At 42.0% G+C, this 27510-nt stretch overlaps 1 protein-coding gene across 5 annotated transcripts in view; it reads left to right on the top strand.

Moving 5' to 3' along the window:
• Positions 1-27510, top strand: part of UNC5D (unc-5 netrin receptor D) — a 537143-nt gene that overhangs the window by 407073 nt on the left and 102560 nt on the right. For all 5 annotated transcript variants that reach the window (XM_087856402.1, XM_087856400.1, XM_087856401.1 and 2 more), the window contains exons 5-6: positions 25147-25327; positions 26188-26355. In XM_087856402.1, coding sequence (XP_087712528.1) covers positions 25147-25327; positions 26188-26355 — 349 coding nt within the window. The remainder of the gene's footprint in view (positions 1-25146; positions 25328-26187; positions 26356-27510) is intronic.

The following is a 27510-nucleotide window of genomic DNA, read 5'->3' as shown; positions in this document are numbered from 1 at the left end:
ATTGGAAAGAGCAGATCCTCTGAAGTATGGGGAGGTGGGGCTTCGTGTAAGCAAGTGAGATATTGAATGCCGGCACAGTACTGGTTCCTACCGGTGGCCCCGTGTTTATGCTGGTGGGGAAGGAGATGGTGCCTGCCAGCTCCTTTGTTCCTGGAGGGGGACTTCCTGTGATCCCTGCCATCTGGAGCATACATAGACTTACATAAACGTGCAGATGAACAGAGAGGTCTTTCAAGCTTCCCTTGTAAAGTTTTAACCATGAATCAGGTATAACAATATAAAACTCACCAGTTTATAAATAACAGTTGGAGTAAGTTATCTGCTCAAATGAGTAAAGCTTTTTACTATTTGTGGAGAAAACTTTCAGGATTTGTATTTGACCTTGACATGTCATCTTAACAAGGCTGTGGTCTGGAGTTTGGACAGGAGAGATTTTTTGGCAGTTTGTATTTTTTTTTAATTCATTAGTTAATTTATTTATACTTGAAAGTGGTCTCTTTATTCTTTTTTTGTCTTAGCAGCTGTGTGACTTTGGGCAAGTTCACCTCTCTGTCCTTACCTGTAAATGGAAGATACTTATATACCCCTTATAGTACTGTTGAGCATGAAAACATGTAATGTATGTAAATACTCATGTTTCATGCACATAGTAACAGTCAGTAAGCTTTACTGTTGTGATTTATAGTTTTAAAAGGTCTCTTTTCTCCTCCTCCTTCTCCTCCTCCTCCTCCTCCTTCTTCTTCTTCTTCCTCTTCCTCCTACATCACCACCACCACCACCCCCTTTAGTTCAAGTGTTAATGACCTCCTGGGGTGTTTACATTTCAAAGACATGGAAAGATTTATATTTTCAAGGGATAGATGAGGCTAGAGTGCTCTCTATGAATCTCGTAGGGAAAGGGAAGCTAAGATAGGCACTTTAACCAATTTTCTGGGGAAGGAGTTTGGGAGTGGAGGTGATGGGCTGGATTTCAAGAAAGTGACTTTATGTTGAATGTAGACTTTAATGTTGTTCTAAGTTTAATTTTTGTTTTTTCATCTTAGGGAGTCCCCAAGGCCAGCCGTTATACCCTTTCATATCCCCTCTTTTTTTTTTTTTTTTTAAGATTGTATTTATTTATTTGAGAGAGAGAGAGTGAGAGAGACCATGAGCAGGGAGGAGAGGGAGAAGCAGGCTCCCCGTGAGCAGGGAGCCCGACAGTGGGACTTGATCCCAGGATCCTGGGATCATGACCCGAGCCGAAGGCAGACACTTGACGGACTGAGCCATCCAGGTGCCCCCCTTTTGTAGCCCCTTTTTAATTGGGTGTCATAGGTAACAATAAGATAATTTTCTAAAAAGAATTTTTTTTAAATACTTAAGTTTTTCTAAGGAAGAAACCTTCTCTAGCCATTGATGGCAGGATCTGTTCATCTCTATAGTAACTCAAATCACTAATCCTTTTTTTATGGCTTAACCAAGGGCACAAGAGGGGGTCCAAAGGAAAGTGCAAAAAGTGTGGCCCTCCTGAGATCCACAAAGTTCTCTCCCTGAGTTAGCCTAAGAAAGCAAAGCCCTTTGCTGTCATGGGTGGTAAGAGTGGTATAGTGGAACCGTGTCTGTGGCCTCCCATGGGGTCATGAGATGCCTCCAGTTCACAAACCCACTGATCTGGGACACTAGGCAGGCACCACTGGAATGGGACTTTTCTAGCACTAACAAGACAACCAAGGTTGAGATGACAAAGGCCACTTATGGGCCGAATCCCTTAAGGGAAATTTCCCTGGAAGCTGGCATGGCTGGATAGACAGAAATTTTGCTCTCGTGACTTTATGAATGTTCAACTGGCCACATAATACACACTGTACTGGCCCCTTCCAGCAGGCAGAGACCTGAGAGAATATTCTCACTGGTCACAAAGCCAGGCTCTCAGCGCATGAAAGAAGATGAAAGGAAAACTTCATCTGGTTTTTACGTAGGAAACCCACAGCAAAGTTTGTCTAAACAGACACTGGTCTGGTGAGAACTGTGAACTGTCCAGTCTGTGTGGCCGACCGGAAACACAGGCTAATAGGACCTCTGCCTGTGTTCTAGCCTGTGCTTTTCTCTCTTATGACAATGACACAAAAGACTAAGAGGAAAACGATGGCCATCTCTTGAAGGAAAAGGATCGATAGGAAACAAGAGTACTCCTAATAGATTTTTTGCCACAGTCGCTTCACCCAAAGAAGTAGTTCACACAAATACTTTCTCCTGCTAATCTGAATTTGGGGGGAAAAAAAGAAAAGCAGAGAAAAGGACTTTCACTCCTTTTGTTTCCATTAGATCCTGCAGCCAGAGGTCCAGGAGACTGACGTGGTAAGAATTCTTACTTTCTGCCAGCTTCTGTCAGAGGTCCCGGGATCTCTCAGCCATAGAAGCTCTGGAGCGAGCGGGCTCCAGTGAGTGGAGGGCTCCCTGTTGGGGCACCATCTGCAGGGGAAGAACACTTTTCCCTTCTTTCTTTGAGGTTCTTTGGCTGGTCTGATAATTAAAGTGGTAGAAGACAGGTTAAGAGGAGAAAACAAATTTAATTACATATATTCAGGAGCCCCACGGAGACATGAGGGGCCCCCTGACAGGCATTTGAGGCTTATTATCCCATCCTGAACTAAAGACAAAGGGGAAAGGGGTCTGGATTTCAAAGAGGAAGAAGGCAATTCACAGAAAAATGAGAGGGGCAAATGTTTGGTGATCAATTATTTGCCTTTGCTATGGGGATAATTATTTCTGATTAAAAAAAAAGTTATCTTTGATAATCACTCACTTTCTGGTATAGGCCTACTATTTAAGTTATTTTAGGCAGTTAAAAGCAAAACAAAAAGCTCTTCTTGAATTTGATTGTCTTTGGCTTGAAATAATCTGCACACCAAAGTGGTACATTCTCAGGTGGCCTCCCCTGAACCCCATTAGCCTCACGTTCTATCTTGTAGGTAACTGCAATTTAAATGGGTATTGTCCTCACCGCAAGCAAGTGTTCAACAGAAATCGTTTCCAAGATATATCGGCTTTGCTGGAGCAAAGGCATGAGTGATAACTGGACTTTTAAAGGGTCAGCATTTGAAACACGTGATATAACGATGTTCTAAGCATCCCCACCACCAATACCACCCATTTTTAGAAGGGAAAAGAATACAGAGTAGCAGTCAGCCCTGTAGAAAAGAGTTTGTATGAATGAAGGAAACCATTTATGGGCTATAACTTAAAAAAGATTTAATTTACTAAAACTTCCATCCATTTTCAGCTAGCCTTCATTTTCTCATTCTTGCCTGAAATTTCACCATTAGAGAGTCATTTCTTAGAATAAACCTTTCACCCCAATTAAAATGCAGATGTAGGGAACTATGTCATTTTTGTAATCTTCAAATATTTTCAGATCCTATCTCTGTGGGCAGGACATGATAGAAAGGGAAAGATTAAGGAGCATGGAAAGAAGAGAGGATGAGTGAAACAATGTATCAAGAAGAAAAAGTTTTATGTCTATTGTGGTTTTGCCTGAAGGGGTCCATGGACAGGTGGTAAGCCTGATGAATGTGGTTTTCTCTTAGTAGCTTCCTCCACTCACTTTTAGCTGCTCCACTGCTGTTTTCTTCTTTAATATTCATGCATTTGAGTTCTGTGATCTGTAACCGAGACTTCATGGTATTTAGCATTGCCACATGCAGATACTTTTAAGAGCTACTCCATTAAAGATCATTTTCTCCTGGAGCATTCTGTGCTCTCCAGTGGTATTTATCACCCAGCATTTAGTTTTGATCCTTGTAATGTATGCAGAACCAAAGATACCCCTTCATCACTCTCATTCTGCTGGGAGTTGGTTTATGTTATAAAACAGGGGAAATGGGAAAAAAAGGGAAGCAGAGGGAAGCAGAGTTGCATATAGAGAGTTATGGGTTGAGATAAAATAAAGCCATGGCACTAGACAATTAGGGAGTAGGCTTGGGAATAAATGGATTCCCTCCCCTCGGGGCTGCCTATTTACAAGCAAATTCTGGCTGACCGCATTCTGCCTGGGTTCTGATTTCTCTTCTTCCATGAGATGAGCTTAGAGCAAGTCACCTTTCTCCTTCTCCCACGCACCTCCAGGCCTTTGGTGTATATTTAGGGGTTCTGATCCCTTGCTGAAGGTCCTAGGTAGGGACAGGAAATAGGTGACGTGGAAATTCCTGTGGCTCTCCTTTCAGGGTAAATACTGCAAGGCACAGCGCTTTTACACCTAGGGCTGCCTCAGGGAACATTTATGAAATCATTGCAGAGGCGAGGAGCTTCTTGAGAGGTACTATTGGGTATGTGCCTTGTTCCTAATGGTTGAAATAATGAGACAGCCTTGATTGAGCGTAGAGAAAACTCAGAATCTGGAACCCAAGTTTTGACTTAGGCATGCCTGTTTCAGTGCCTTCCGTGTTTCTGTTTAAAATTTAGTTTCATTTTTTTTAAAAAGTCTGAATATATTTTTTTAAAGTTTTTTTTTTTTCTTGGTTTAATTTTTAACTTCCTCATTTCTGGTGTACTCTTGGTTCTGGTTTAAAATCCCCATGGGAGGGGCTCCTGGGTGGCTCAGTTAGTTAAGCATCCGCCTTCGGCTCAGGTCATGATCCCAGCGTCCTGGGATCGAGTCCCACGCTGAACTCTTTGTTCAGTGGGGTGTCTGCTTCCCTCTCTCTCTCTCTCAAATAAATAGACAAAATCTTTAAAATAAAATCCCCACGGAAGGTTTTTGGATAGGAAAGGCTTGGGAATGGGCCTTGTACTGGCAGATTTTGATGGAAAGAAGCCATACAAAGAGAAAATGTACAATTTTCACATTCATATCCGTGATTCGCTTTCCTTCTGTCCTTACACTGCTTTAGACTTTATGCTCAGGACCTTTGGCCCCCAATTGTAGGTCGATCTTTATGTCAGATTCTAGAACCCATGCTCTGCAAGATTCGGGAGATCTGAGGAGCCCTGGGCCAATCTAGTAGACGTGTAGGACACATCAGCCTCTGATCGGCCGGAAGCAAAGCTTCTATCCGTGAACCTTCCCTCTCTTGCCACATTTTACCCCTTTTGGGTGATCACCTTCTGTTACATATCACTGGATACGTATCATTGAATACAGAACTAAACGATGAATTGTATCTGTTTAGCGAGTGTATGGGTTTCTCACTCTTCAGGTTTCTTGTCTGGGACTCCTGAGTTGACCCAGCCCTGAACCCAAGGCAGTTGTATTGTGACTTGAGAGCCTGCGTTCACCTTAATTCCTGCCCCATCGTGCTTCCCTCCCGGCACTCCACAAATTCTGTGGCCGAGGACCTAGCATCATTTTGTGCCAACGGTATGTTCTCATAGGAAATAGGCCAGTGGGTTGCAAAACACGGTTTTCTGCTGCCAGCATGATTACTGTCCTAAACGTGTATCAATTCCAGCACTGTCCCGGTATGAACTGCAGAGGACGTGTGTTCCTTTGAGTCTCTTTGCTTTTAGCAAAATCAAAAAGAAACAAAACAGAAGCTTAAAAAAGAAAGAAAGAAAGAAAGAAAGAAAGAAAGAAAGAAAGAAAGAAAGAAAGAAAGAAAGAAAGAAAGAAAGAAAAGAAAAGAAAGAAAGAAAGAAAGAAAGAAAGAAAGAAAGAAAGAAAGAAAGAAAGAAAAATAGAACTGTACACAGTATAGACGGATTGCAGTGAAACCTGGTTCTCTAATGAGATGTGGTCTGGCGGCCCCATCTCTAGTTAGAGTTACAGACTAGAGCGGTAGAGCCCAGGCAGGCCCCGTGCTTTATTAAATCTGTAGCAGTTCATAACGCAGACAATGCCCTCTGGTGAGATTGCATTACCGGCGAGCTTGATAGGGATTGCAGATGTGTGGATGAGCAGGTGAACAACCGCGCTCAGTCTGTGATTTGTGTAAAAAAGATGAGCGCGTAGGAGATGAGTCTTGGTTTAAAGCAAGGTAAATACTCGCTCCAGGAGCCTGAAGGGGAGGGGAAGGTGCCGACCCCAGAGCAGGCAACACCGAGCCCTCCCTCCCTACATGTATCACACCCCCTGCTCCTATTTTCAAACAGGCAAATCCAGGCTATAAAGGAACAGCCCAGGGGCGCCTGGGTGGCACAGCAGTTAAGCGTCTGCCTTTGGCTCAGGGCGTGATCCCGGCGTTACGGGATCGAGCCCCACATCAGGCTCCTCCACTATGAGCCTCAGGCTCCTCCACTATGAGCCTGCTTCTTCTTCTCCCACTCCCCCAGGTTGTGTTCCCTCTCTCGCTGGCTGTCTCTATCTGTCGAATAAATAAATAAAATCTTTAAAAAAAAAAAAAAAAAGGAACAGCCCTGCAAAGGAAACAAAGTCATAAATGGTCGCAAGTTTGCTGTTACCATACATCTCCTTTAGGGCCTCAGTGAGATTTGCTTATTCCTAACTGTTGTGTGCCAGAAACCGTGCTCGGGGTCGAGGAGACACAGCAGGCACATTTCTTGTCTTTAGGCAGCCCAGAGCCTCATAGAAAATGATGGATCTTTTAACACTCCCCAGCCAACCTGCCTTCCTACCCTTATTCCAATTCATCGTACTCTCAAGACAAATCCAATCAGCTCGCGTTTCTGTTCTTCTTAAGCACTAGACGGATTGACTCTATTGATTACAATGGTAGCTGCGGTGCACTTTTGATGGTTTGAGCCTTTTGGCCTCAAGGTAACATAAGTATTCATGATACGCTAGGACTCCACAGGAAAATGAGGCAGGTACCCTTTTCCCATAACCATGTCTGTCTAGATCACGAGGGCGCTGGTGATGGTGGCGGTGGTGGTGAGGAGGGTGGTGGGTAGAGGTTAGGGTAGATATGTCTAGATGTGTGGCAGAGAAAGACGTAGAGGGAGAGAGAATATTTTCGAAATACTTTTGGAGGAAAGAATTTGATCCTAATTATTCCCAAAGTGTCCTCGTTTCTATCCCAGGTACTGTGCACTTTGTAAAATGATGACAAAAAAAGCATTCAGTCGTTGTTTATTTTGATATGTCTGCTTACACTAGAAAATGCCGATGAGAAGTGGTTGGTTTAAAAATAAAGGGTCACAGATGAACTGGGGTAAGTGGTTTGTGAACAAGCAATGTGGCAAGTGTTAAAATCAACTACGTTCCCGGTGATGTGGGAGCAGGGCAAGCAAGCATGCCCTTAACTCTTCTGAATTTCTGTGCCACAGAATCTGGCATGCGTGGGTATGCCATATGGGTATGCTGGCGTGTGCGTCCTGTTTTCCCATTTGCTTCCGTGTTCCTTGAGCGGGGCACTGTGTCGCTCCCTCCATGTGCCCACGGCGCCCGGTACAGGGTCACCTACATAGTGGACGGTCAAATAATGTCTGTAGAATAAATAAATGATTTCCCTTTACAAAAAAAAATAATAATAAAAACAAAAATAAAGGGTAAAGAACCTTCAACTAAGTTTTCTTTCTTTTTTACCAAGAACGTGGGCTGATACACCAAAAAGAACAGGTTTTAAGAAAATGAGTCATAACCACCAGCCAGATGTTGACCTTTCTAATTTTACGCTGGTTCCAGTGTGAGCTTACGTCCAGAAAACGATTGATTGCTCTCTTCAAGGAGTGGTGACGTGGGATGTGGTCCCTCTGATGTTTGGACACTCCACTTCCTGACCCAGTCGAAAGTCAGACGTGTGTAAAGGTCAGAGTACCCTCCTCTTAACTGAAGAATTATAAAGTCATTTCATGGTGTGACCTATGACATGATCCCCACCAACCACAGAGAAGCACTGTGTTTACTGATGACTACTCTGGCTGCTGGAAGCCGTCTGTATTCTGAAACCAGACGCGCTGACTGCTGCGTGTTGCTGGGATGTCTGCTTAGCTGGGTGAGACCAGTTGCTGAAGTTGATGATCAGTTCTTGAATGTGTCCGACAATGTAGAAAACATGTACAAAACAGGCACTTGACCTTGAAAATCCAGGACCCCTTGTCTTGGTTAAGGGTACACATCACCCAGGCTCAGATTTTGTGAATTAGGCACTTTTCTTCAGGTCCTTCATTCACCCCTTCTCTGATGATCAATTACCATAATGTATCAGTTGTGTTTACTCTGTGTTGGATCCCTATCTTTACTGACTGCCGTATGCAGGCCTTCATCCTTTCTCTCCTTTTGTGGACTAAAAACTACCCATCTGGCCTCTCTAATCCAGTATCCCATGGCACCTTCACATTGATACCAGAATGATTTTTTTTGAACCCAGACTCCTTTGGTTAAAACCCATCAGTGGACATAAGAACTAGGAAGATCGGTAGGGGAAGAAAGGGATAAAGAAAGGGGGGGTAATCAGAAGGGGGAATGAAGCATGAGAGACTATGGACTCTGAGAAACAAACTGAGGGCTTCAGAGGGGAGGGGGTGGGGGAATGGGATGGACTGGTGATGGGTAGTGAGGAGGGCACGTATTACATGGTGCACTGGGTGTTATACGCAACTAATGAATCATCGAACTTTGCATCAGAAACCAGGGATGTACTGTATGGTGACTAACATAATGTAATAAAAAAACATTAAAAACAAAACAAAACAAAACAACAAAAAAAACCAAACCCATCCGTGGCTCCTTAGTGCTTTCAGGGTTGAGTTCAAATTCCATAAGTGGCGTGTAGGACACATATTCAAACTTCAACCTGCTGTTGTCTGGTCTCAACCTCTTGAACTACTGACTTTACATCCTGAATAAAGCCGCACAAGACCATCTATCTGTTCCTGGAATCTGCCACCACATTACATTAATGTATTGCTTTATATTTGTACCAAAATCTCTTCATCCATGGTTTCATTTTCAACCTTCCAAGATCTCTGTAAGGAGGGGACAAAAGGGAACATTTTTTTTTCTTATTTTACAGAGGAATAATAGGGGATTAACTCCACCCTAATTTAACGAGCAGGTCCTACACAGAATCAACTCTTGATAATCTCTATGTACATTTGAGAATTCATGAGTTCTCTGGGGAGAAAGTGCCATGTATACTTATATAGTCTAGCATACCACTGGTCTTCTGGACCATATAATCAGCTAATTCTTTAATAAGAACTGTATGCTTGGTACGCCTGGGTGGCTCAGTCAGTTGAGCATCTGCCTTTGGCCCGGGTCATGATCCCAGGGTCCTGGGATCGAGTCCCGTATCGGGCTCCTTGCTCAGCGGGGAGTCTGCTTCTCCCTCTGCCTGCTGCTCCCCCTGATTGTGCTCTGTCTTTCTAACAAATAAATAAAATATCAAAAGAAAAGAAGTGTACGCTCACTTAAGATACACGTATATGCATTTATTTTTCCCCAAATGATTAAATATTCAATTCCAAATAGTTTATACTTCTCTTTTTCAACAGTTGTGATCATTCGATCATTGAATACTTTTGAGAAGTAATATGGAAAAGTAGAATTTTGAAGGCAAATAAACTGCTAAATATATTATATACAGTTATATATAACATATACATCATAGAATGATGAAGGATAGGAGTGGGGAGAATTACAGACTAACCTGTATATTGCATAGGAAACAAGTGTCTCCCCTTGTGATATTAATGGAATATCATAAGCTCATTTTAGTACCAAAATTTAAATTAAAAAGGAAGGAGGGGGTTATGGCATAGAGGCTGTTGAAAAATCTCATTTTCGGCAAATTTGAAAAAAAAAAAAAAAGTCATGAAGGCAATTTAGTTTATTTTTTAAAACATTCCCTGTAGTGTTGTGAAAACCAAAAAGCAGCTTTGAGCTAGTTCATAAAAAACCAGAATGCAAAGAAGAGGGGGATAAACTGGGAGGAAACAAATAGGAAACCATCCAATTTAATTGACCAGGCTGATTAAAATGGGAAACGTAAACACCCTCCCCAAATGAGACCATGTCACAGTGTTGGATGTTCAGTTACTTCTTTTTAGATTTCTCTTGGAATGTTTGTAACCCACGACACTACCTATGTTATTTTAAAAAAGTAAAAACAGAATTGGAAAAACTCAATTTTACTGATGAAATTGTATAGGTAACTAAAGTAAGCATGACATGTAAAAGTAATGTAATTTCATTTAAATTTTCCTCCATGGACTTAGAGGTTAGAGTTTGAATGCAATGACTCATGAGCCATGATCTACACTGTGTAAGATGATGCAGAAATCAAGGCGTTATTTAAAATAACCAAGTAAGGACACCAGTGAAGATAAAATGCGATATGGGACAGTCACTTAGCCTGCCAGCCATCTAGAAATGGATTGCTTTTCTAGTTAATGTATTAGTTTGTGGGGGGAGAAAAGATACGCAATTTAAGATAATTTGTTTACCTTTTAGAAACCAGGAGTGTTATAAACATTTGGAGGAACATATCTTTGTTTAATGAAAATAGCTTTTTTCTTTCTGCTTAAAAACATAATATAGATGGCAGAAAATAAGGTAAACTAGATTATGATAAAGTAACAAACAACCTAGAAATCTCAGTAGCTTAAAACAGTGAAGATTGATTTCTCTCTTGTGTTACGTAGCGATCACATGTCATCTGGGAGCTGTGTTCATGACAGCCTTACTGCACGTCCAAGGTTAATGGAATAGCCATTTTCAAAAAAATTGTAAGCTGTTGTGGCAGAGGGAGAAAGAGAAGTCAAAAGAGTCTCAACACAGGAAAATAAATACTCAGTCCCGGAACTGACAAGCAACTTGTACTGACGACTCATTGACCAGAACTAGTCACATGACCCCACCAAACTAAAAAGGGATCAGGAAGTGAAACCAAACTTACAAAAGGGGGAGCCAGAAATTTTGTTAAGTAGTTCATACTAAAAATGTCAGCAGTATCCATATTTAGAAGGAAGAATATTTTGGTCACTGAAAATTCCACCACCCAAATAACATTTGGTGAACAGCCTTCCAGCTATTTACGAGTGTCTCTGAATGGAGAGATAATAGAAATATACTTTTAAGATCTGCTTTTAACACTTAATGTCTCATTGAGCTATTTCTCAGTACAAATGCATCCTTCTTTTTGATGGTTGCATAGTATTCCGTGGAATAAATGTGCATAATTGATTGAATCTGTTAGTGAACAATTAAGTTGCTTCCAGTTTCTTCATGATTATAAACAAGGTTATAATTATCATCGTAGCACATATCTCTGGATTTTTACTGATGATTATTCCACTGGAACCAGTAGAAATTTACATCAAATGATGGCAGTATTTTCAATTTTGGTAAAAATTGCAAGATTGTCCCACAAAAGGGATGTGCTAATTTAGACCAGCACCTAAACTAAATGAAAACATCTGTTTCTTTACGATTTTGATGACCCCAGAGAGTTTCAGGTTTTGCCACAGGCACAGGCTAACAGTAATCCTCCAGAGCATTTTCATTATTGGAGAAGTTGAACAACTTTTTATAAGTTGGTTCTCCATACATATTATTCTCCTCTAAATAGTCTATTCAGGTACTTAGCTCATTTTCTGTTGGAACTCGTGTTTCCTATTGGTTTTAGCATGAGCTTTGTATCTTAGAAAGCAGGCTGATATTCAGTACATTCTGGTAGAACATAGTATCCAGCATCCGTTTTTATGGGATGGGCATGATGCTGTACAAATTGCAAAATGTATTTAATATCTCTGTTGATTTTAGTATAATAACACTTTGTCATGTGTTGCAAACACCTTTATATTTAAGACATCTTTTACATATGTTAAACTTTAAAATGTTAATAGTCAGTCTTTGTGGCTTTTGCTTTTATACCATATAGGAAATCCTTTTCCAGTCTAACAATCACCGGAATATTCACCTGTGCTTTCTTATGGTGCTTTTGTGGTTTCACTGACTATATTTTTTGTATTTTATATGCCTGGGGTTTGTTTTACTTTAAGGAGCGAAAAAGAGATACCACTTTATTTTTCAAGTGGTCATTGACCGTGGGGAAATTCTAGTGAATATTGAGGAAAGTGCAAGAGGAGGAAAGTATTTTATCTGTCTATGTATTTATTTATTTACATCAACGAAGAGTGGAGTCCTTCAGTTCTCATGCTGTAGAAGGAGTGTTATGTTGAAATGGAGCTTGGACTTTACTATATTCACCTTTTATTTCAGGGCTAATTTTTATATACTTATGTTTTCTTTTTTGGCTTCTGTGATACATACATTTCTGATTTCTCTCTTACCTCAATATCAACAACATATTTTTGCAGTCTGTTTTCCCTTTTGTGTCGTTAAAATGGTGAATTTTCTTTAGGGTATTGTATCTTAAACCTAGCCCCGCCTCCCCCAGCCATTTTACACTTTCTGCCTGATGTCACACGGGCCTAGAGGCTTGGATACAATTTATCCTGAAGCCTGGAGGAAATACACCCGCAAAGTAGTTGACTCTGTTGCTCTGGAGCTGAAGAGAGATCTGGGTTGAAGGTGTTTATTTCAAAGGCTTACATACATTGTAAACTTCACTGTGTGTGTCAGTGAATTAATTTTTCAAGTACCAGGCTTATTGTTGTGTTGTCGTGTTTGTCAGTTTATTTCTATTGATTTGAGAGTGCTCTTTGTATATTAGGAGCAAGGTGATATTCAGTCAATGCATATCAGTACCACATCCCCAAATGACCTTTTCATCTGTGTTCTCTATATCATTTGTCCAAGTCAAAAATATGGGTGCCAAATTTCGACCGCCCTCCTCTTTATAAAATCTTACATCAAATCAGTCACAAATTTTTATTCATTCTGCTTTACCCCTTCACTTCTTGTCAAGGCTCTTTGCTATATACCCATCATAGCCTTCCGGTTCACTCCACGAGAGTCTCCCCAGGCTTGATTGTTACAGTCTTCTAAGGATTTCTCTGCCTTAGCTTTGCCTGTCCCTCCCTATATATTCTACATATGACATCAAGAGTGTGCTTTTTAATGTAAACATACTATGTCACCAACCCTCCCATTTTGTCCCTATTTTCCCATGAGAAGTTTCAAATATTATGTCATACATGTAAAGAAATCCTCTACTCCTTTCTTCTGCAAGAAAAAGAATTCTCAATCCAATTCCACATGTTGAGCGTTAAGTATCTCTGAAGCCTACAAAAAGAGGTGCTGAGTAGGCATCTCAACATAAGAGGCTATATAGCCTCAAGGTCAGTGAACTGAAGATATTGATTTGGAAATACTCAGTATGTGGCCATGGATGGCACACAGGTCTGGTGACCTCATATGGAAAGACACTGTACAGCAAGGTGTAAAGAGGGGCCTAATCCTGAGAGCCAGAGAAATGCAACACTTCACGTTTGGGTAGAGAAGATGTCAACAAAAGAGACAAGGCAGGATTGGCCAGAAGGTTGGGAAGAGACAACATGTGGAATTATTTAAAAAAAAAAAGAAGAGAAAATTAGAGAATGTTCTCATTATCCCTAAAAGTCAAGTAAGAATGCGAAAACAATGTGCATTTAGTGAATGTAACAACTAGGAGATCACTGGTGGCCTTAGCAAGAGCAATTCCAGTGAGTTGATGGGGCGGGAGCCCGACTGAAATATAATAAGGGGTGAGTATTTGCCAAAGAATTCAAGAGAGGCAGCTACGAAAAAAGAAAGGAAGGAGTTTTTGTTTGCTTATTGATTGGTTGGAGACGCTAGAATTTTGAGTATGTTTAAATATTTCAGTTCTTGCCTGCGTGGTTATTTTTTAAGTATAAAAACATCAGAATGCCCAGCTCACCGAGTGAGTTAAGATGGGAAAGAGCCTAGACTAGTATCTACTCGTAGCAGTCAGTGTAAGTAAAATGGGAGTCTCCCTTCCCTTCCTCTATTCCCTCCTCCCGCTCCACTGGACCCACCATCCTTTGTAACAGTACAACCCGCTGTATGTAGTTACAATAAAAACAACTTTCTGTCTTTCCCTGTAATCTGCCCTCTCTCCAGCATCTCTTTTATGTTTGTTTCCTGAAGTGCTGAGCACATTCTGATGTATATGTATAATCTTAACTATTTACGTTGAATCGCCTTTTGAGCTCTAAAATTTGGAGACTAAATCTGTTGCCCTCTTTACAAGATAGATTTAACTCTCCTGGACTCTTCCCAGGCTGGCAGTGGTTAACAAGGCAACAGTTTTTGTGTGTAATGGGAAGGCAAACGTGAAAACAGTACGAACCGTGGAGTTACCCTGGCAAAACAGCACTATGTTTCTGCACAGACAACTTTTGTTTGGAGCAGATGACAGGGTTAGTCACGGTTTTACTCCTCATCAATATTTCGGAGAGAACACAGAGGTGGTGGGAATTACTGTCTTAAATTTAAAAGCACTATCTTTAACCACTGATCTAGAGAAATTATCCATACAAGGGTTTAGACGTTACAGTTGTGTTATTGTATTGAGGATGATTTTGTTGTTGTTGTTGTTGTTGTTGTACATCATGTATTTTTTTTTTTTATTCTTTCATAGGGGCTTTGTGACTGTCAGCTAAAAGGGAACTTGTATGGAGTCTATAGTAATCAAAGAGATGAAAGATGAATGAATATAGAGCTTTATTCTTTGCTTTTCTTTTTTTTTTTTTAAAGCACTATTAACTCAGTGACATCTACCTGGAATGTAGATGCACTTTGGTGATTTCATTTTGATAATGCTGTACGCTGGTCTCTGATAATTGCCTTCTGTAATTGGAACAAATTTATGATTATGCTAATTCGTTCTCAGCCACCCAATATACGGAGCTGAGCTAATCCATATCTGTCCGTGCATTTCCTTTGTAGATCATTACATGATTAGTCTTTCACTGTGGCTGATGGAAACATTTTTATTCTGAGCAGACCAGGTTTCTCCAATGGTGTGTATATGTGTATGCGTAAGTGAAACGTTTGTGTATCTTTATCTAATTGTACGTAACTCAGATATCCGCACCTAAAACCAGTGTGTGATATGAACTTTTAATGCTTTAATCCTTAAAAATGGCTATTTTCTCAACACTTGAGCATATATTACATGGTGGCAAGAACAGGAAAAGGGAACCGTTAATTACAATCTCCCAACCACCACCCTTAAACCTGATTTACGTAGTGGAAATTAGGGGAGGGAATGTGACTACAGAAACAGTTTTGAGTCTCTCTGAAGGCCAACTCTTTGTAATCTCGTTAGAGAGTTCTTCCCATCCTAAAATAGTCTCTTAAAATGAAATGGCGCATGACGCTATGTTTACGATCACTCCTTGGGATAGCAAGCCTCGGAAGCACCTTCTATGTGTTGTTTCATCAAAGGGTCAAACCCAGAACCCTTTTTTTTCCCTTGCAGGTGGGAATGAACAAAGGTAGAATTAGCAAAACGCAAGATGTGTTGCGCTATGGAAAACACAGCTGAAAATGATAGCAGGTGCCTCCCTGACAAATCCTTTGCCCATCGCTTCTCTCTCCCTGTTCTATTGATGTCTTTTGCCTCTAATCATCATTCTTGCAAATGTTTCACATTAATGTAAACACGGCTCATTCGTCACTCGTGACAATGTTACGGTTTCAGTAAACAGTGGATCGGGGTGTTCCCTTTCTCAGAGACCATTGACCTGTCAAAATGAATAAGAAAATAACATGGCACCACACCTGACCTTCACAACGAAAAAGGGGAAGTTAGAGGACAACATGATCTGACAAGAGACGTCCAGTGTCAGAACATCGAGCCCCATCATCAGTATTCCGGCTTCTGCAGAGGTCCGCATGTCTGTCGTTTCCTTCAGCCTCAGCGAGTGCGATTCAATCTGTGATCATTAGGTTTCTATCATTTGCCTGGTTCTGCTGCTGTGACTTCACAATTAAGCTGGATTTCTGCTTCCTTTTGTGATGCATAATCAGATAAGTAGACCGAAATGGAAGAAACTGCAGTGTAGCTGGCTTTAAAATCAATCTATACGGTCTAGCAAGAAAAGGAAGACAAAAGGGGAAACCTGATAGTACGGTTATAAATAACTAACTTGAAGGAAATATTATCAAGGAGAGAGGAGAGGACAGGTGACATCTCATCTGAAAGTAGCAAAGCAAGTCATGGCCTGAACTAAGCTTAGAAAACAGTGTGCTCCGGGGCGCCTGGGTGGCTCAGTCAGTGGAGCGCCTGACTCTTGGTTTCGGCTCAGGTCCTGTTCTTGGGGTTGTGGGATCGAGCCCCACGTTGGGCTCCCCGCTCAGCAAGGAGTCTGCTTCCCCTCTCTCCATACCCCTACCCCGCTCACATGTGAGTGCATGCACGCTCTCTCAAATAAATCTTGAAAAAAAAAAAAGACAGTATGCTCCATTATGAGTAGAAGAATGTCACTCTATGTAATAGGTAAGTCCCAGTTAAGACTTATTCGAGAACGGCAGGTCGAATCATGGGAAATGTTTAAGAACAGCTCTTTACGTGGTCAGTAAAAGACATAAGAAAATGGCTAATGTTTTCCGGTAGAAAAAGTATTTGAAGGCGACTGCTTCGAGTGCTGCCGTTTTCCAAGTATGTTCTATTAGGCAGATCATAGAATCTGTGCAATGGGAAGAAAATCTTTTCTTTGCTTACCTTGGAGTTCTGAGGATCAAATGAGATAATGTCTTGAGTCACCGCATGTTCAACTTGGCAGGTATAAAGACCATGACCGAAATCTCTGTGGCTTCTTGCCTTCTGTTCATGGTCACAAGGTGGCTGTCATGGCTTTAGAATCACGTTCACGCCCAAACAGGGAGAAGGCCAGAAATACCGGCTGCTTTTCTCAGGAAAGCGAATGCTTTTCTACACATCCCCCAACGGACTTAGATACGCTTGGCCTTCTTAAATATTTTAAGGCTGCAGACTGTATCGTCCCAGCCTGATATCACGGACTGTGTGCTCCACTCATTTCTACTTACTGCCAAAACAAATAAAACGCCAGATAACTTCGAAAGGGCTACCGTAACTTTCCAAGAGTTATACATGGACAAATACTGAGTAATTTGTTATGTCAAAATAACTTGGGCCGTGTTCTGTACATTCTGACATGTTAGTTTAATATAACCAGAATGCGCATATTCGAATGAGAGCTGTCCTTTAAATCCACCCTCCAGGAGATCATACACTTATTCCAACAGAGGAGCTTTTATCAAGAAAATTTTTGCAGCTCTTCCTTAGGAATGATCATGAAATCCTGAAATATGTCTACAAAATTATCTTCGATGGTGCCAGTCCTCCCTATTTCAGTGTAATTTTGCAAATAGCATATGGTCATTCCGCCCAAGTCTGGCAAATGGTAGAGATGACGGAGCATAGTTGTTGCAACGAAGCCTCTTGGATTCCGATTCTGGGCCTGCCATGGACTATGTATCTGACTCCGGGCAAGGTATGCTAGGGCGCTATCTCAGTTTAGCCCCTTACCAGGTAGAATGAATTCCTCTGCTTTTCTCCGTTTTCTCCCAGGAGTCATCACATTTATTTTGTAAGATGGGAACTTCACAGAAAGTTTGAGATGTTACGTAGGGAATGACCACAGTGGGAACCTCTATGCCCTTCCAGTATTTACCTGGTGCTGTCTCTCCTACTCCCTAATGTAGTCTTTCTCTCTTCTCTGGCCTACGGGCTTGCCTTCCCAAGCCATCCTTAGTTGGTGTAGGGAGGAAAGAAAACTGATTACTCTTAGATAATTCATACTTTGAGTAAATACATAAAATTCAACGTAAGACCATATGTAGCCATTAGGAAGTGGCTCCCAGAATATTTTTAAGAACAACTACACTAAAAATGTCTGTCTTCTGGATCATAGCTTAAACGCTCAACTCTGGGATCTAAAGCAAGGATATCCTTCTCCTTTGACCCTCACTCCATGATGCAGCTTGAAGTTTTATTGTATGTGTATATCACGCCAGTCTCTCAATTTGTAAGCACATCAGTTTGAGCTAGAAAATGTATCCAAGAGATGCCTTGAACATCCTCGGAAGTAGATTCTTTGCAAGACATGAGACTATTTAAAACATTGTTCATGTTCTTAAGGACCATGCCACGGAGTCATTTTCAGAGGGAAAATGATCACAGGCAATGAGTAGTTGGAGACCCTTCAAAAGTCATAAATCTGAGTTTACATCTATAATATATACGAGCAGCTCAATTTTGTAACCAGTCTAGCACATCCTGACAGAGGACTGGAATTGGAGGAGAGCTACGTGATATCGACAAATGGTCCTCACTGGCATTTTCCCTGCGATATTAAGGAAAAGTTTCCGGTTGATGCTTTCTAGAGTTCAAAGAAGAGGTTTGGGATCCTGCATGGGGAGAGAGCTGGCCTATTACAATGGCTTTTTCTTTCTAATCTAGTTTTGTTTTGTTTTGTTTTTTACATTTCTGAAAGGTTAGTAACACTGCCTTCTCATTCTCTTATGGAATATTAAGAACAAGCAAGGGAACATTAGAACTCTGACATCGTGTCTGGTGGAAATAAACATTTAAGTGTAAGGCTTATGTGTGTACATTCATAAATGTCTTTGACAAAAGGTCAGTAGAGGTGAAATGTCAGGTGTCGTGCAGCCATTTTCACCTATAACCCAGGTCTCAGATAAGGTAAGCCCCCACAAAGCTTCAACCCATTACTCTTCCAAAGGAGGTTCCCTCCCCGTCTATTTACTTCGCTGCCTATTGTTGAGAAAACCTATAGGTTCATCAATTACATACATTCAGCCCCCCGCTAACCAGAATGACTGATCAGGGACCTGCTGTCTGGCACGAAATCTAATTGTCTTTGATGGTCTGCTTTTCCAGATTTGTTTATAAACTGGAAAAATCTACAAATTGCAGACCATCTGTACATAACACTATGCTAATAGATGCGGGCATCCTGCAAATCCATAAGCTCATTACCTCTAAGTAACTAGTTTCTTCACACACTCCTAACTGGGATTATCCATCTAAACCAAATAAGGAGAAACGTATGAAGAACTATTTCTCTGAGGGGCGAATGCCTCCAACAACCTTCTGGACTGGTAAGCCTCTCTGTCCAAGAGATGACCTGTTAGCACGAGGTCATTCGGCTTTAGTCATACAGATGTCCGTTAGCCTCGAGGCGGTCAATGTATTGATCCCATAATGCTAATTTGAAAATTTGTGTTGCTTCTGTTAAGGGCTTAATTAGGGCCTTCCCGGTGTTGGCAACCTCTTGTAAAATAATTTTCTAACCCAATATCCGTGCCCTTATGATACTTGTCAGATATTTCCACGAGAAAGCCTTGAGAGTGGCATTTGATACATATGAACCGGAACATTTTAGGATGACGGGGGAGGCAGATTTAATGAAAAGGAATTAACTTCAGTGAAGGACACCGAGCTCCTCTTTGTGGCCAGAGGGGGGTGGCCAGAAAGCTGGTGTGTTGTATCCGTGGAGAAGAGGGAGTGAATCTCGTTCCCAGATATATTTTGTTTGGCCCTCACAATAGATGTTGAGCCATCGTGTTAGAATCAAGAAATATGGACTATGAGAAACAAACTGAGAGCCTCAGAGGGAGGGGGGTGGGGGAATAGGATAGACCGGTGATGGGTAGTAAGGAGGGCAGGTATTGCATGGTGCACTGGGTGTTATAAGCAACTAATGAATCATCGAGGCTTACATCGGAAACTGGGGATGTACTATATGGTGACTAACATAATATAATAAAAAATCATTAAAAATATATATATATATTACGTTAGACTCTACGTCCCTGGTTTTCTCGGGAGAGCTGGAAGCTCTGGTTACAGGGGTAGCCACGGTCTGAACCTGACTGGTCATCTACATTTTGTCATAAAGGGCCACCACTTTCCCATACATCCTGACTCGGAGGCTCAATACTCCAGAAATTCAAAGACTGCCGTGATACATTAAAAGCGAGAGATTTTTAAGCAAAAATGAAGTCGTTGTCACTTTCATTATAGTTGTTGGTTTTTGGGTTTTTGGGGTTTTGGGGGGTGTTTTTTAATACTCATGTCTCTACCTAAAATAGGAAAAACAAAAGCAGACAGAAAGTGATAATATTTTTTAAGACAAATGAGAGTGAGCTCATTCCTTTGGGGAAATGAGCAGCCCCTTGTCTTTAATATGCAAGCGATGTGCATGGATGTCTTGTACCCAGGGCCTCTTCGGTAATTTATGTTTCCTCCCTGGCCCCCAGGAACATTGGAGTTTGCAGCTGCTGGTTTAGGGAACGCTTTTGCTATCTTATTTATTAAACTACTCAACATTAGGAGCACTTAGCTCATCAAAAATGTTTTAAAATTTCTCTAAGTGACAAAAGCGTAAATCCAAAAGCAATTCGTCATTTTTATAAGCCCAGAACATACCAAACTGATTTCCTCATAAAGATCCTGCCATCAGTTTAATGGATAAACTATTAGTTTACGGATTTAAAAAAAAAAAAAAAAACACAGTCCCCCAGTTAGGAGTCTCCTAATGCGCTGCTTGTTTATAGACATAACTGGGTTGAGGGAGCTCCGTCATGACATCATAAACACTGATATACCGTGACATGTATGTAACTACGATACCGCATTCATCCTAGATCAGTGTTTTGCAAACCATGATCTGGGAAGCCCCAGCAACAGACCACTGCATATGTCCATACTACGTGTGGGTGGGGAGGGGGTAGATCGTATGGTGGGGCAACTTCTATGGTGGTACAGATTGTGCACTGAACATCTCTCTGGGGCATGACTGACATAGGGAAGGATAGGCATGATCTGTCCTGGAGTTCTGCCAACAGTGGCTCTGGGAATGGCCATGTTAATGCAGCTTGGGGTCCCTCCCATCTGTGGCTCTGATAACCTCACTTCTTCAGCGTTATAAGAAATTTCCTTATCTATTTTTTCATCTTGGGCTTTCAGATAAGCATTAAACTGAGGAAACGTTCTATGGTTAAATATAAATTTGAAAACCACTGTGCCACATGGTAATTAAGAGAGATTTTTTAAGCTAAAGTGATTTTGTCAGATTACTAAATAGCTTTCCGTTGAATATGCCACGATTAACCACTGGGAAGAAAAGGTTTCTCTTAAAACCTCTATAAACATACTGCATTTTCTTCCAATCATTTTTTAAGTATATATATGTTCATGATTTTTTTTTGTTTTAAATTTATGACAAAGCTAAACATATAATTTTGCATTTTAACTCTTTCATTTATTAGGAGCATTTTCTGTGTTTTCACTAGTTGAAATCAGGACTTTTCATGTCTATATAACATTAAATCATATTGTTACATCATGATTTATTTAAACAAAGCTCTATTTGGCATGTGGCTTTGGCAAACGTTTTTCTTCCTCCCTCCCTCCCTTCTTCTCTTTCTCTACCAAAAATAATTTACTGTGTTTAAATCCTTGGTGTAGCCCTAATACTTTCTTTTGAGTAAATTCCTAGGATCATCATTACAAGAACAAAAGGCATTACTCTCTTTAAGACTATCAGATGGAGATAAATATTAGGAAGAAGATTAAAGCAGCTAGGGCAGGGAATGGGCAAGGGAAGGGAGGCTGCTTAGGAAAAGGGTGTATTAGGCAAGACCTCTCTGAGGAGGTAACATTTGATCAGAGACTTGAATGAGAAGTGAGATTGAGCCATGAGGGTGCTTATCGGGAAAGGCCTCCCAGGCAAAGGAATCCGCAAGTGTTGAGGCCATGAGGTGGGAACTTGATGGAGCTTTCCAGGACAGGCAGGAGTCTGGGAGGGCTGGAGCCGTGGGAGCAGGGGTTGCTTAGCGGCATCTGAGGTGGAGAACCAACTGGGGGTTCAGACCGGGAAGGACTTTGTTAGCCTTGATAAGGATTTGCTATTTTGTTCTTAGATTCTCCATTGAAGGATTTCGAGCCAGAAAGCGACATGATCTGATTCCTTCATGGAGAATCAACTGTGGAGGCGAGAATGAAAGCAGGCAACAGCCCAGGTGGTTAGAGGCTGCCGTTCCCATCCTGGAAAGGGGATAATGGTAGGGGATTTCTGCAACCGCAGAAATGCCCCATGCTCTGCAAGTTCACCAAAAAACAAACCACTGTGTGTGTGTGTGTGTGTGTGTGTGTGTGTGTGTGTGTAGAATTTTAGTCTTTGGTATTTTGGTAGGAAAAACTTCATTATATGTAACTTTTTAAAAGTGGTGTAGGATATTTATTCATTGTTTAATTGCCAGGTGTCCCTTTTTTCCTTCATCTTTATGCTGTATTATTAAGGATGGAATTCTACCATCAGTGTATGAGAGCTTGAGCTCTTGAGATTATGAGTCCTCGGATCATCATATTTTCCCCCTTTTATCTGCCGCATTTGTAGCAAATATTTCCCTAGTTTGTTGGCTGTTTCATTTTGTGTATGGTTTACTCTTATGCAAGTTTGCAATTTGAGGCCAACCTCTACTTGATGATGGCGGTTTTGATTTCTTCTGAGCTGGAGTTCCTTCAGGAAAGCTTTCTGTGATTTCCAGGTGCTGGGACTCCTTTGGTTTTGGTCTCCAGAGCTCTTTCTGGCTGTTTACTCGCTAGAGATAATTTCCTTCTGGATCAGAACTGCCCGATTTTACTGACCAGCTGTTTGTGGGAACTGTGGTAAAGAAGACTTAGGTGGGGACACAGGGAACAACTTTCTAGGTCCCACAAATAGCAAGAGGAAGGGAACAAGCAATCAGAAAACGGGGCAATTTACACTCGGAATTTCTGAACCAGGAGAGTGGAGTGGAACAGAAGCTCCCCAGACCTGCTTTAAGCAGACCAGTTTGTTCTTCCTTTCCAGTGACATAGCTGTGACGGTGAGGATTTTAAAAATCCATCCCTGTCGGCCTTACGGTAAGCGTTTCATCCCAGATATTGGTGACAGTGTGACTCCCGCCTCTTGTTTTCTGGTGGCGATGTGGACCGACTTCTTTATTTCCACCTTGCCCATTAACTCTAAGACCCATGAAAGAAGAGGCTATATGGTTTTGTCTATCTCGCTTTACCCAACTCTCCAGACCCCCCTCTGATATCCCGTGTGTGTTTGAATATTCATCAGGGAATAAGTGAATTACTATAAAGTATGCAGGGTCAGTGGGGAACAGAAGGCATTTTGTCACAGACTGGGGGTCGAATGTGTGTTAAAATCCTTTCCGTTGTCCTGCTTGGTTAAGCAGAGCAGTGCTTTGGGGCTTAGGGGTCATCGTTAGTGCCTAGGCCTCCTCCAGGCTGGGACGAGGTGATCCCGTCAGGAACTCCTGGGGTTGTAGTCTGGCTTCGTTACTTCCTGGCCCTGAACCACATTCCTTTTCCCCCCTCTTCTTGCTAGTAGAAGCAGTTCTCAGACCTCTGCTTTTGGCTCTTCACATCACTTTAGTTTCCAGAATTGACCTCCTGGAGGGTAGCTTTTGGATGGCGATGATTTCTCCTACTCTGAGCTCTTGTTAATGGGGGAGTACTAGGGATAAATGTCATTATAAAAGGATCCTAATAGGTTTTCTTCTGATAAATAAATCCCTTTTTGTAGAGACCAAGAAATCCTTATAAAACCGAACTGTTGTACAACAGACACCACTTGTTTGTTGGTAAATTCTTTAAACAGAAATGAGGCATCGTACTCCAAAACCAACTTTCAATCATCTATGCTAATGGTGGGCAGGGCATGAGGGAAAGTCCCCCAATGCATATGCTTCTGTGTGGGGTCTCTTTGGTGTAATCACTGCTGTTGCTTTCTTTTTTTTTTTTTTTTTAAGATGATTTTATTTATTTATTCGACAGAGAGAGAGACAGTCAGCGAGAGAGGGAACACAAGCAGGGGGAGTGGGAGAGGAAGAAGCAGGCTCCCAGCGGAGGAGCCTGATGTGGGGCTCGATCCCGTAACGCCGGGATCACGCCCCGAGCCGAAGGCAGACGCTTAACCGCTGTGCCACCCAGGCGCCCCTGCTGTTGCTTTCTGTGTTAAATGACGATTTTGATGAGTCTGTTAAATGTCCGTGTATAATATACGCTGATACCTGGAGCTCGACGGTTATTGTTGAACGAGATACATTTAGCGCTACCAAGATGGCACTGGGGAGTGGAGATGTTGTTTAGATGTGGAGGCACAGGACACAATGAGGAAGGAGGGCAGTTAGTTCAGGGGTGAAACTGGCCTGCTTGATAAAATAGGGGCACTTAAGGGTGGTACACGCCATCTGGGGGAAAGAAGAGGATCTAGGGAGCAGAAGATTCCACCTCTGTCTTCTCCAGATGTCCAAGGAAAGGGACATTTGGGCCAATAGTAGGATTAGAGTAGAACTGGAAAGAGGAAAATAGGTTCTCCGGGAGCAAACTAGAGAAAATAAGTCAGAGTTGGGACTAGCCTGTGCCCAGAGAAGGGTAGAAGTCCACTCTTCCAGAGGAGATGCTGGGCCTTAAATGTGCCGGACGTCTGACCCAGCCTAAATGTCTGTTGGATCACTGAAGGAGTTACATAACTGATCACCAGAGAAATGTATCTCCAAGACTAGAGAACACTGAGATTTGGATTTTACTGCCTATGATTGCCCAAATCTGTATTATATTGGCCTTTATACATTATCACACTTTTTTAAAAAAATTTTTCTTAAATATTTATTTTAGAGAGAGAAGGAGAGAACTCGAGCAGGGAAAGGGGGTGGGGGGCAGACTCCCCTTGCTGAGCATGGAGCCCGAGGCAGGGCTCACTCAGTTCTAGGACCCTGAGATCATGACCTGAGCTGAAACCAAGAGTTGGACTCTTAACCAACTGAGTCACCCAGACGCCCCATCACACTTTTCTAAAAATGGGTTTAAATGCAAACATTGACCTGAAACCTTGTCTGACAACATAAATATCCTCTCAGCACAATGTTCTGCATATAGGTGTTGATTTTCTGAGCTCCATATTGGACTTGTCATGGAAACATAGTTGTCATCATCAGAGTTGCAATAAAATGAAATACAACGAAATGACCTCATTGTAGTCCCCTCTTTTCTCTCTTCCACCGCCTTTTAAAAAAATAGGTCAAAGTCAGTACATATTTGCGTTCTTTTCTTGCCTCCATTTATTAACTCGAGTGTTCATTCCCTGAATGTGCCAAATTGGCTAGATAAAAGGGACGGGATGTGGAAAATCACTGTTGTTGCTCTGTGTGTCGGGAACGTCTGTCTCCCCCACACCAGAACTGCTCACCTAGCAATTCCAGAAAAGAGTTCTTTTTCTTTTTAATGACCAGTAAACATTCCTTTCTTCTTATAGGTGGAATGGCTGAAAAATGAGGAGCCCATCGACTCCGAGCAAGACGAGAACATTGACACCAGGGCGGACCACAACCTCATTATCCGGCAGGCGCGGCTCTCGGACTCGGGCAATTACACCTGCATGGCAGCCAACATCGTGGCCAAGAGGAGAAGCCTGTCAGCCACAGTGGTGGTTTATGGTAAGACCAGCCCAAAGTCCAGGAATGGATAGGGAGGACGGAAAGCAGAGAAGTAGAGGGATGTGTCTTTCATTACAACTTTCATTGTTTAGGGCTGAAAGGACTGTAGGGGTCATCCACAACTGTGCTCTCGCCTGCCTCTCCCACCTGGTAGGGAGAGAACACATCCCTATTGCTACTGATGTGTTGTTCTTCCTTCCAGTACCGGACTACTGTGAGAGAGTGACTTTTCCAATCCCTCTTTTAAAAATAATGTTACAAGTCGTTCATTTTCTCCCATTGTGTTTGTGTTTGTGTTTGAAAAGAAGCAAAGTGGGCAACTTCTGCCTCCCCACCCGTCCCAAATACAACATCCACTCCCATCCTCCCCAGACCCGCTGTGGGCACTTCCTCTCCTGGCATAGGAAATCCACCAGAAACAAACACTGCTATTTGCTAAATAGCTCAGGTATTGTATAGAAGACCTTGCTGGCTGTTTAAGTAAAGGCATTCCCTTCCACAACAGAAGAGCCCTGGGATTTATTTTTGAAGCACTTAAAGTAATAGAAATTCAAATGCTGATATTTCCTTCCCTGGATTTTCAAGTGCTTTAGAGAGATGTTGATGACTTCTTCCTAGTTTTCATAATTTCCCACAGAGGAAATCCTCTGGGTCCCTCTCCTATCAGATGAGTAGACTGAGGGACAGAGGCGAGGTGAGCCCCACTGGTGCCTCGTGACGGGGCAGCCAGTATGGGTCCGCAGGGTCTCCTGGTCCCTGGATGTCGAGCTCACAACACCCGGCGCAGTGGCTTGCACATAGTAGGCAATCAATAAAACCCTCTCTCCTTTCTTTCTCCCCTCCCCACTTTTCTCTCTCAGTGAATGGAGGCTGGTCTTCCTGGACAGAGTGGTCAGCCTGCAATGTTCGCTGTGGTAGAGGATGGCAGAAACGTTCCCGGACCTGCACCAACCCAGCTCCTCTCAATGGTGGGGCCTTTTGTGAGGGAATGTCAGTGCAGAAAATAACCTGCACTTCTCTTTGTCCTGGTGAGATATGTGTAGATTCCCTTTTCCCTTCTGACCCACCGGCACTAGTAAGCTGGTGGGAAGCACCAAATAGAACCTTCCTTCCCAAAGTTATCCTCCCCCACGTTCTCACAATGCAACCTCTGTGCAAAGTGCTAGTGTGGAACTCGCTAGGATAGCAAGAACATGGGTGAGATACCTCCGTTTGGGGGTATGTGTGTGTGTGTGTGTGTGTGTGTGTGTGTGTATATACATACACACACACACACATATTTAATATTTACATGATCCTGAACACTCACCATCAACAAGCCGAAGGCTTGGAAGTAGTTCTGTATTACCCGTGTCTGGTTGGGCTAAGCCCTCCCTTCTCTCCTTGGGTTCTCCCATTTGGTGGCACTTACTTGTACAATAACAAGGATGAAGTTGTCCGTGAGCACAAAGCAGGAAGCAAAACTCTGACCCTTTTTCATCACTTACCAATCAACTAACCTTATCAGCTTTGTATTTATTTCCAATGCAACTGGCAGGGATTGTCTAGTATCACAGCAGTTTCTATTTGACATGTGGTCTGTGTTTGCCTTCGCCTTCCTTTCTGAATAGAGGCTTCATTGACCAGATATGGCTCTTATAAGCTCTTTTGTTCATCTCTTACTGGCTCTAACCCAATTTCTACAATGAGGAATAGATGAGATGGAAGATGACTTTCTTTATGGAAAGCATATCCTCCCACTGAGAAATAAATTGATGCTGGGTCTCACATGCATTATAAAACATTAACTCCAAGGACGCTGGACTCGAGCCTCGGGTCTTTAAAATTTCAGATCTAGTTCCGCTCAGAGCTAAGCTGAGGTTCTCAGCAGCAGCTTATTCTTGGAGTTTCATTTTAAACTCGTATTCGGTAAATATTTATTGAGTGCTTACTATGTGCCAGGTACTGTGCAAGATACTTTTATACATGTAATGTCATTTAGCTCTGTGTTGTGAGTTTTATTATCCCCCAGTTGACAGAAATAGTACAGTGAGGCTAAGGGATTGCCCAGGAGCCAATATGTGAACACAACCAGGACAAGTCGCCAGGCTGCTTCAAGTTCAGTACTTTTTATGTTACCCTCTTCTTGACTAATTGCTCTAGATTAAAAATTGCACAATCTATCTTAACCCACATAAGCGTGG

Source organism: Ursus americanus, chromosome 27, assembly GCF_024610735.1.
Source record: "Ursus americanus isolate L20-20 chromosome 27, mUrsAme1.1.p, whole genome shotgun sequence".
In the NCBI taxonomy this organism is placed as follows: domain Eukaryota; kingdom Metazoa; phylum Chordata; class Mammalia; order Carnivora; family Ursidae; genus Ursus; species Ursus americanus.
Note: the sequence above shows the minus strand (reverse complement) of the source record. Positions and strands in the feature narration are given on the sequence as shown.